Below are 9886 nucleotides of genomic sequence, written 5' to 3' on the forward strand. Positions count from 1 at the left end.
CCCTTTCCGGTTCATTTTTTTTTTTTAAAAAAAAAAAAAAAGGGAAGTAGCCATTTTAATGGAGCTTAAAATTTTCTCTTGACAGGTTAATCTCACCCTACAAAGGAAGATAATAGAACAAGAAAAAGAAATTGAAGAACTTAAGAAGCAACTAAGCCTCCTTTCTCAGGACAAACGGGTTAAAGATGACATGAAAGATGAAGGTGTACCTATCTAGCCTTAATTAGGCTGTATCAGTAATGTGAAATTGTACTCAAACTCTTAAAATAGCCAACTGGAATGTAAATTTTCAATCTTTATAGGGTATAGATGGTGTAGTTCTTAATTGTATTTAGTAAGCCTGTACAAGACTTCTTAAAGTTGTAAATGTACTCCCAAACTGCTTTTTCCTTAAGTAGTTCTCTCATGATCTAGCATCTTGAACTTAAGACTGCTCTAAATTAATCCTATTTGGCTCTCTCTCCTGTCCTACAAGGTCCTATTCCTGAAATTTCTACTTAAATATTACCATCCATCCAGCCTCTGAAACTAAAAACCTAGATATCACCTCAATTATTCTTTCTCTTAAACTCTGCCTGTTGACCATCTAGTCCTCCTTTAGAAGGTTCTACTGCAGAAATGGAAGTGTGCTCCCCACTCCTATCACTGTCTAAGATCAGGCCTGCACACTAACTGGACTGTTTCAGTTTTGACAGCTGCCAGTCTTCCCAACCCTTTCACACTGCTGTTAATTACCAGAAAGGCACCTGACAGTTCGTTGCTTTGCTCAAAAACTTCTGCTGGCTCTGCTGCCTCTAAGATAAAAGTTCAATTAGCACCAACCTCCATTTCTTTTCTCCCCACCTTTACCTTAGCATCACTCCAAAACCATGCCCCTGCAAAGCTTTGTACTTCTTGACCCCAAAATGATCTCAGAGCAGCTCAGATATCATCTTTTCTGTCTTTGCCCTGCACTGTTCTCACGGTACTTTTTCCTTTATATAGCACTCAAGTCCCCAACCAATCTGTACATTCCTCAAAGGCAGCAATCTGATATATTCATTTTTGTGTCCCACAAAGTGCCTGCCACATAGTTGTCAGTCATGATGGTATATTGCACATGATTTTGCTGAATTTTAAATAAAATGAAACTAGAAAGTATATGATATATTTATTGATACTTGACAATTGGCCTAAATAAAAAGACTGATTCTAGCACAAGTCCCTTTACTGACAATAGGCATGAAACAGCACCATTCTTAAAATCTAGACTCTTTAAACTGTTACTGAAGTTCACTTAAGCAGCTTGAGGGCAGTGTTGAAAGGAGCCAGGTTTTCACATGACCTCATCCACCTCTGCACGTTGGCTGGCACTGCTGCACTGCAGTCTCCCATCTGCTGGAGCACAGACCACAGCACGACATCTGCCACGGTGAGTTCATTCCCAACCAGCCAAGGGCTCTTCCCAAGAGCAGAGTTCATGGATCGGAAAACAGCAGCTTTTTCTTTACTGCCTCCCTCTTTTAACTGAAAGACAGCGATATCTACCCAGCTATCTATAAGGGTTAAATTGACAGCATTATGCTTCTGACCAAACAGAGAGAACAAAAAACGTGCAATGTTCCCTTCTCCTTCGATGGGGCACATCGTCTGGACGCTGAACTTCATCTGAGTCTTTGGCACTGAAAAGAAAAAAAACACTGCATGTAGCATCAACAAGAGGGAAGTACTTGTGCAATGTGGAAAGGGGAAGTCACTAATAATCATGAACTGATGACAAGGGAAATTTTAAAAAATAACATTTTTAGGCTATCTCCAAAAGTTTTAATATTCAGAAGGGTTTAAGTACCAATTATATGGTAAAAAAGTAACCTCTCTGGTATTTGATCATGACAACTGTCAAGCTAGAAAGGACCTCCAACCCCCGTTGCCTAAGGATTTGGAGGCAAGAACTGGAAGCCAGGAGTCCCATCTCCCAGGCTGGGAACTCTGTGCCCCCAGAATCACTCTACATATGTGGAGCTGAGGGCATTTAAAGCATTACTGGATGAAGGATATTAACTCCCTTCCCTTTTTATAAACTTAGCCAGGAGAGACATACAATACATCATTAGAATAATGAATAAATGATATGAGGGGTCTTCAAAAAGTTCATGGGAGATCTACATTTTAATTCCATTTTCCACGAACTTTTTGAAGTACACTTGTATTCTGCTATCCTTTTATGGTCATATGAAGAGATAACTTCTGTGTCCCTGGAATGATCAGATTTAGAATGTGAGGATCAGACGGCTGCAACAGCCTCTACTCCATGCTGCCTGGTTGGACAGGATCTCTTTCCTCCAACGCTCAGAATCCCCCCCTAAAATTGTGTTTCACTCAGAAACCCTGACCTTCCCAGAGGAACGAGAACATCTTTGCACCAAGATTCATCTCTTCTCCTAGAACTACCTCACAAGCTTTCTACATTTTGAAATGATTTGACTCGATGGCAAATAGCTACAGAATCTGTACGCCATAAAATGTCCCAGCCCCTTGCTGCCTCTTATCAGAAACACGATGTGTGTCTCATCATATAGCATATAAGTTTAACCAAGACCACCTACTTACCATTCTTCCAAATTAAAGTAAAGCCCAGCTGATATTCATGACGGGGCTGTTTTTTAGTCTGCTCTCCAAAGCACTTGAGAAGGTTTTCAGGCACGCTTCTGACTGATGAGTGGGTGTGCACTGCAGACAGGACCCTGTAGTGGTCACAGAGCAGCCTGTGCAGTACAAGCAGGGAGAGGGGAGGGGAGGCCGGGTTTGCATTGATCACGATGTCTTTCAGTGCCCCGTAATCCTGGGAGAAAGACCAAAGCAAGGTAGCAAATAACAGCAATTGAGGGTGCATAACTATTCTAAGAACTTAGCCAGAGTTATTTAATTGAATCCTTGACTCCCATGAAGGTACTATTATGATCCACATGTTACAGCTGAGAAAACTTCAGTCCTGGGGAGGTAGGTAACATATCCAAGGTCACTCAGCAAGAAGTGGAGCTGGGATATGAACTGACTCTACCCCCTTAACCCCTACACTGCTGGCTCCCCACAAATAAAAAGTTGACTTTACTGTCAAATTAATAAAACAACATTCAGGACACTTCTGTCTCTTTTACCTCTGAGATAAAACTAAGTTTAAAAAAATCACACTTGGGGGCCGGCCCGGTGGCGCACTGCTGTAGTGCACCGCTTGGGAAGCGTGGTGGCGCTCCCGCCGAGGGTTCGGATCCCACATGCAGACCGGTTCCCGCTCACTGGCTGAGCGAGGCATGGGAGCAACGCCGAGGGTTGCGATCCCGTTGCTGGTCTCGGTCTGGTACGGGGGCGACACTGAGGGTTGCGATCCGTTGCCGGACACGGAAAAAGACAAAAAAATAAATAAATAAATAATCACACTTGGAATTACCTCAGCCATCGAATCTTTCAGCTACCTGAAAGGATACCGTTTTTACATCAATTTGTGTTCATCAAGATGTTTCAATGAAGAGCCCCTTGAAAAAGGGTCTTGGCTCAAGAGATCATTGATAATGAGGGGTAGGGAGAGTCTAAAACACTAGGTGTTAACTAAAGTGCCAAAACATAGCCTTTTTAGATGAAGACTTTATTTCTGTACTTTCACTCTTAATGATGAATGTAACTTGTAAACAATCATGGCCAAATTACTTGGATTTCTGTGCACAGCCTGCCACTGGGACTAATGTCCTGCACATCAAGCTACGCTGAATGCTTTGCAGTTTCCTGAGTGTATTGCATTACTTGACACTGTGCCATCTGAGGTATCAAGCTTGATCTTGAGCACGATGTGCTCTGAGAAGCCCTCCAGCACCATGAAAAATCACTGGCACTGTTGTGCATGCTCATTGACTCATCCACAAGGCTCTGGCTCCCTGGGGGCCTCGTTGGAGTCCTCAGTGCATGTAAACATGTACTGCATGAGTACACGAATGCAGAGGTATTAAGATATCCAAAAACTGAGCCCTAGGCATGACATTGCAACCTTGCTTCTTTTTAGGTCATTAAGTAGTATCATTCTATCACCAATTCTAGGGGAGAGTTTAGCAGGCATTCTCGGGTCAAACCCTTTTGCATCCTCAAATAAATATCACTTTGCAACAAATAATATATTCCTTATGTATCAGACTGTCCCCTAAGTTAACTGAAGCTTATAAATTTCAATCATGAAAGCTAGCTGATACAACTTACTGTTAATATGGCAAGCTGAATTGAAGCAAGATATGTTTGAAATGTGAGACTGTGACTATTTTTAGTAGTATGTTTCAAAAGGATTGGTGGGATTTTTGTGCCTGAGCAGCCAAGGCTTTGAAAGTCTGGCTATTCTGAAAAACAGCCAGGGTTGCTTCTGAACCTCTGAGAGTCACTAAGCAAACGAGCTGAGATCTCGTTTCTCATGAGTTTCTCCAGTGATTGGAGGCTGTAGCTCTTCACTCCCTTCTCTGTCTAAAGATCTTCCTCCTTCACTTGGTCTGAGAAGCAGAGGAGAGGCTTTTTAAGCTTGTTTTGGCTTCACTCATATCTTGCCAATCTGTTCTATGCAAAGGCAGCATCATTTAGAGGAGAAAAAAAATGCTCTTTACTCCACCTCTGAAAACTAGAAAGCCAAGGCTTTACCCATAGTAGCACAATTTTCCAACACTTAACAACCACCCAGCACACACTGATGTCTCTCAACTCGCAAAATGAACTTACCTTTCCAAGCACTGAGTTCAAGTCCAATGCATTGGTTGTTAAAGTAGTAGGCTCATCAGCTTGGATTATGTTGGTTACATCCAAGTCCGCATCTGGTGTTTGAATCATTTTGGAGAGACCATCAACTGCAGCTTTCAGCTCATACAAACGGTTTAAAATATCATCTTGGCGGGACTCCAAAGCTTGCAGAGATGGGTCAGACTCTTCCTAAACAAACAAACATCCAAGTGTTCACTTCCTAATAGTAGCCTTTTTTTTTTTTTTTGGCAGCTGGCCAATACAGGGATCAAACCCTGGACCTTGGTGTTATCAGCACTACACTCTAATCAACTGAGCTAACTGGCCAGCCCCGCAAAGCAGTCTGTTTAAATTTGATCACTTGTTTTGCTTTGTTCCATGCATTCACCAAACCTCCCACCCTTTAAAACACTGACATTAAAATGAAGTAGCAGAATCATCTCATTTCCCTCCACGGTCAAATTGGTCCCTATGACTCGATCCACAAATGCTTTAAAACAAGTAAAAAACTTTGTGCCTGCAAGCCATTTTGGAATTGTATGATTCCTGTTTCAGGTAATTTAGTCTAACAACACAGAACGGTAGAAAATAAACATGAATTCTAAAAGAATCACCTAGAACTTTTCCACTGCTGAAATGTATAACTACATGAACAGGGAACACTGACATCCTTTATGCACTGAATCTGCATTCTTGCCTACTATAGCATCTGACACATAGTAAATAAATCTCAAACTCTACAGATTTACTTTATAAAGCAGTAACAAAAAACCTCCCAATAAAAATCACACTGTACAACCCATTTCCAGATTGATAAATCTCACAACAGATAATCTGAGTTGAGATAATAAACACATTAAAGATGAAGAAAATGCTCATAACTAACATGAGAGTCAAGAATATGGCAGTGTCCTTGAGTTTATTATAAACATGTACTCATGATGCGATGGGAGTGCAGAAGGAATACTTGCTCACGTCTGTGTGTGGGCAAGGTCAATGTTCTTAGGAACACGTGTTCCTCCACTAGTAACTCAAAACACCTCTCTCTCTTACAGATCCAATTTATTACTATGTGCTATCAATTTTACTTCCCAACTATTTCTGTAATCCACCACTTCTATTTTTTTTTTTTTTTTTTGTCTTTTTCCGTGTCCGGCAACGGATCGCAACCCTCAGTGTCGCCCCCGCACCGGACCGGCCCTCGGTGTTGCTCCCACGCCTCGCTCAGCCAGTGAGCGGGAACCGGTCTGTATGTGGGATCCGAACCCTCAGTGGGAGTGCCACCGAGCTTCCCAAGCGGCGCACTATAGCAGTGCGCCACCAGGCCGGCCCCTGTAATCCACCACTTCTAAGCATGCCTCCATTGTCATTACCCAAGGCCAGGCCACCATTTTTCACCAGGCCTATTTCTCAACTGTTCACCTTGTACCCATTCTGGTCCCACTCCTCCAATCCAACCCTTAAGATGGCAGCCATAGAGATTTAAAAAAAAATACTCAGATCTTGTAAACCATCTCCCCTGGCCACTTGCTAACCTCTTGAGCTCTTAGGATAAAATGTTAAAACACTTAGCATGGCTAAATAAATACCTTGTATGGTTTGGCCTCTGGCTACCTCAGCTCACATAATTCTCTCCCTTGCTCTGCACAATGGCCATGCTGTCCTTTGAGTTCCTAAAACACCACACTCCCTGCTACCACAGGATTTTTACCCATGCTGTTCCCTCTATCTGCAACACTCCTTCCCTCTTACCTGGTTAACTCCTATTTACCCTAGAGCTTCATCACCACTTTTTCACCTCTCCTAGCCTGCTGCTCTTGTTTAAGATCAAACAAAGAAATGGAAGTGACTTCTGGGCGGAGCAAAGAATTAAGAGTTCAGTATGCCAATTAAATAAATAGATGCTAACTGGAAATAAGTCTGAACCCAAGAAGTGCGACAGGTAGGGCTACCACCTGTGTAACATCTTATTTAATCAATGACAGTTCTCCTGAGCAATATCTCCAATCTTTTTTAACCAGCCTGTTTCTGTGCATTGTTTGTGCACAGCCTTGCTCATTTCCATGAATGGGAGTAAGATGCCTGTCCGACTAGGGCCAAAAAAGCATCTACTGGATTCAAAACTCAGTCAACTCTGAAGTGTGTCTGAAGTGAGTACTGCATATGTAAAGTGGCCTGTGATTTATGAGCCCTGAGCATAGCTTGATCTAGCCCCTCTTGATCTCGCAATGCCAAAAAGCTCAAGGTCTGCTTCACCTCCTCAGCATCTGTGACTTGGTATATTATGTTTACCCATTTGTTTTATATATATTTAGGAACCTATTGTTTGTGTTGCTCTCAATTACCCTGGTGCCTTGGATTGAGTGTCTCCCCAAATTTTGACCCCCACTGTGACAATGTTAAAGAGAGTGGGAAATCCTATTATGGTAATTGAATTATGGGCCTTGAAAATGTGATTAGATTATATAGGACCATGCCAAAGTGAATGGATTAATAATAGTGGTCAGGATTGTGTTTCTGGGGGCTTTAAAAGGAGAGTGCGTGAGGAACTCTCTCTGCTCTGCCATTTTCTGCCATGTGAGACCCCTGGGTCACTGGCACCACCACCAAGACCCTCGCCAGGTGTGTCCCTGGACTTTGGACTTCCCAGTCTCTGAAACTGTAAACAATAAATTTTGTTTTCTCATAAATCACCCAGTTCCAGGTATTTATGTTATAAGCAACAAACTAATACATCTGGATATTCATTCTTGATTTCTAATTATTTGTCTATCCACGTTATTATCATCTGCTAGAGAAATTGTCAGAAGAGTGGATTGTGTGTCTTCTCAGTTAGAAGTTCACAGAAAAAAGCCCAAAGGAAGTTAGGCAGTAGCAGACTTAAAAAACAGAAAAACAAAACCAAAAACAAATTGCCCTTAAATGAAATGTGACTTTCTCCACTCTAGGTTTTCTTTTTGGTTCCATGGGTTTATGCAGTTGATGGGGCACTAGGCCATGTCTCTATGGCAGTCTATAGTAGAAGGGACAATTGAATCATGTCTGCTATTTTTGTCTTGGCTCTGTAGTGAGAGAACAGTTTCAATTTCAGTTTCAAACCAACCTAGCAATCTAGGCAGAAAGCCATTAAAACGAAGTGAAGGATAACATGCAATGGAAAACAGACCACAAAAGTTATCTATTCACCCATCTTCTGCCAGAATGGACAGAATGTTTCTCCTGTTAGAAACGTAAGATGTGTATTTGCAATTAAAAAAAGAGTGAAAGACTTGAACACATGCAGTACAAAAGAGGCAATCAAAATGGCCAGTAAACATGAAAAGGTGCTCAACTTACTTAGATATGGGAGAAACCGAAACTAAAACTACATTAGATTACCTACATTAGAATACAGACATTAGGATACCTAAGATTAGCATGCCTACCAGCTTTGGGAAGGGTGCGAACATCAGGAATTCGTATTACACTGCTGGTGAGAGCATAAACCGGTATAATCACTTTGGAAAACTATCTAGTAAAGTGGAAGACAGACATGCCCACTGAGCCAGCAATCTCATTGCTTTGTATATACCCTATGCCTGCTTGTGTATAAAAATTATTACTGCAGAATTATTCATAATAACATAAAATGGAAAACCCAGCATCATAAGTAGTAAGATGGATAAATAATGGTGATACAGTCAATGACCAGTAGACTGCAGAGAAAATGAATACTTTGTTGTTACTCGCAACAAAATGATTCTGAAAACCAAGTCTACAAAGCAGCAGCCAAAGCAACACAACACATATCGAATTCTTCCACTTTTTTCAAGACCATACTGTTTAGGGAAGCATACTTAATTGACAAAATCAGAGAAAAGCAGGACAGAATTACCATAAAAGTCAGGACCTTTGAGGGGCAGTTATTAAGTGGGAAGGGTGGAGAGCCGACAACGTGTCAAACAAGGTTGGTGGTGATCCTGGGGTTCGCTTTGTAATTCCTTAAAATGAGCACTGACGTGTTATTCACTTTTCTGTGGGTAAAACTGCGTAATAAAGTTTAGCTATATGCGGAAAAAAAAAAAAAGATCTTTTGATAGATAAAAGGGCGGCTCGTTGGCCAGCTGGCGCACGTTGGCGGGGTGGAGCTGACCCCCTGACCGCAAACCCAAAGACGGTCCGAGCCGGGTGAGGACCACCCGCCCAGCTGAGCGGGACCCGAGTCAGATGCCGGCCACCGCGCCTGCGCGCTGGGAGGGGCCAGGCTCTCCTACCTGCACGTGGCCCGAGTCGGGCGCTGCGCCTCCGGTCCTGGCGTGCACGTTGGGGAGCCGGTACATGCAGGTGGGAAGCTCTACACGGAGAGGCGCGGCGCCCCCGTGATAGGGCTTTACCTGGTACATCGGCATCGCTGGAACCCAAGGAAGGAAGGCAGCGGGCGACGGACACGAACGCTCAGAAACCGTCCTAGGCCACGACGGACTACGCACACTGCCTTCCTGACCCTGTTGAGGGCGTTCGGGAAAACGCAGCCCGTGCTCTCTAATTGGCCCGGACTCTCTGACGTCACGAACTCAACCTTTGACACAACCAATCAGCGAGAAGGAGATGTGGGAAGCGTTTGCCGCCCCGCCGGGAAAGGGCGGGACACAGTGTCAAAAGCAGCCAATGGGCAGCCGGAAGGCGGGGCCCTTGTGGGAGCCCGGGCGGGAATTCTCCCGCAGACGAGGAGGCGGGTCGGGTTCGCGTCCATGGAGCTAGAGGCCGGCCCGAGGTGAGCGGGGCTTGCGGTCTCTCCTCGCAGTCGTCTTCTCTAAGGCCCGCGGTGTTCCAGCTCCCTAGAAAGGAGGGGAAAATGACCGAGGCGCGTGGCGGGCCCGCGGCGTGGAGACCGCGGAGCGGCACCCTCAGCTCCTCCCTGAGCCGGTCCCCTTTGGGTGTGCTTTGGGGTCAGGGTCGAGCCCCTCTCCGTGTACTCGGGCTGCGGGCGGGGGGATTCGGCCCGCTGCCAGGCAGGCCCTGCCCGGCCCGTCAAAGGGCCGTGGTCTTGAAGCCGGACCATGCAGTAGCCGTAGACTGAATTCATTTCCTTTTTTACCTGGTCTCTCTCTCTCTCTCTCTCTCTCTCTCTCTCTCTCTCTCCCTCTCTCTTTTTCTCTCT

The 9886-nt window shown here is 44.1% G+C and overlaps 2 protein-coding genes across 6 annotated transcripts in view; one reads left to right on the forward strand and one right to left on the reverse strand.

Moving 5' to 3' along the window:
• EIF2AK1 (eukaryotic translation initiation factor 2-alpha kinase 1) overlaps positions 1-460 on the forward strand; it is a 33720-nt gene extending 33260 nt beyond the window's left edge. For all 4 annotated transcript variants that reach the window (XM_008582299.1, XM_008582300.1, XM_008582302.1 and 1 more), the window contains exon 15: positions 86-460. In XM_008582299.1, coding sequence (XP_008580521.1) covers positions 86-217 — 132 coding nt within the window. In that variant the 3' untranslated portion in view covers positions 218-460. The remainder of the gene's footprint in view (positions 1-85) is intronic.
• A 674-nt stretch (positions 461-1134) lies between these two features.
• Positions 1135-9247, reverse strand: AIMP2 (aminoacyl tRNA synthetase complex-interacting multifunctional protein 2). 2 transcript variants are annotated; one of them, XM_008582296.1, is made up of 4 exons: positions 9000-9247; positions 4729-4935; positions 2590-2821; positions 1135-1661 (listed from the first exon to the last, which is right to left on the reverse strand). In XM_008582296.1, exons 1-4 carry the CDS (start codon positions 9132-9134, stop codon positions 1273-1275), a joined length of 963 nt encoding a protein of 320 aa, XP_008580518.1. In that variant the 5' UTR covers positions 9135-9247; the 3' UTR covers positions 1135-1272. The 2 variants fall into 2 exon arrangements, with proteins under 2 accessions (XP_008580518.1, XP_008580519.1); XM_008582297.1 differs by having other exon boundaries at positions 1136-1661; positions 9120-9220.
• Between the last annotated feature and the right edge of the window lie 639 nt (positions 9248-9886).

The sequence above is a fragment of the Galeopterus variegatus genome, unplaced genomic scaffold (assembly GCF_000696425.1).
Source record: "Galeopterus variegatus unplaced genomic scaffold, G_variegatus-3.0.2 Scaffold2561, whole genome shotgun sequence".
In the NCBI taxonomy this organism is placed as follows: domain Eukaryota; kingdom Metazoa; phylum Chordata; class Mammalia; order Dermoptera; family Cynocephalidae; genus Galeopterus; species Galeopterus variegatus.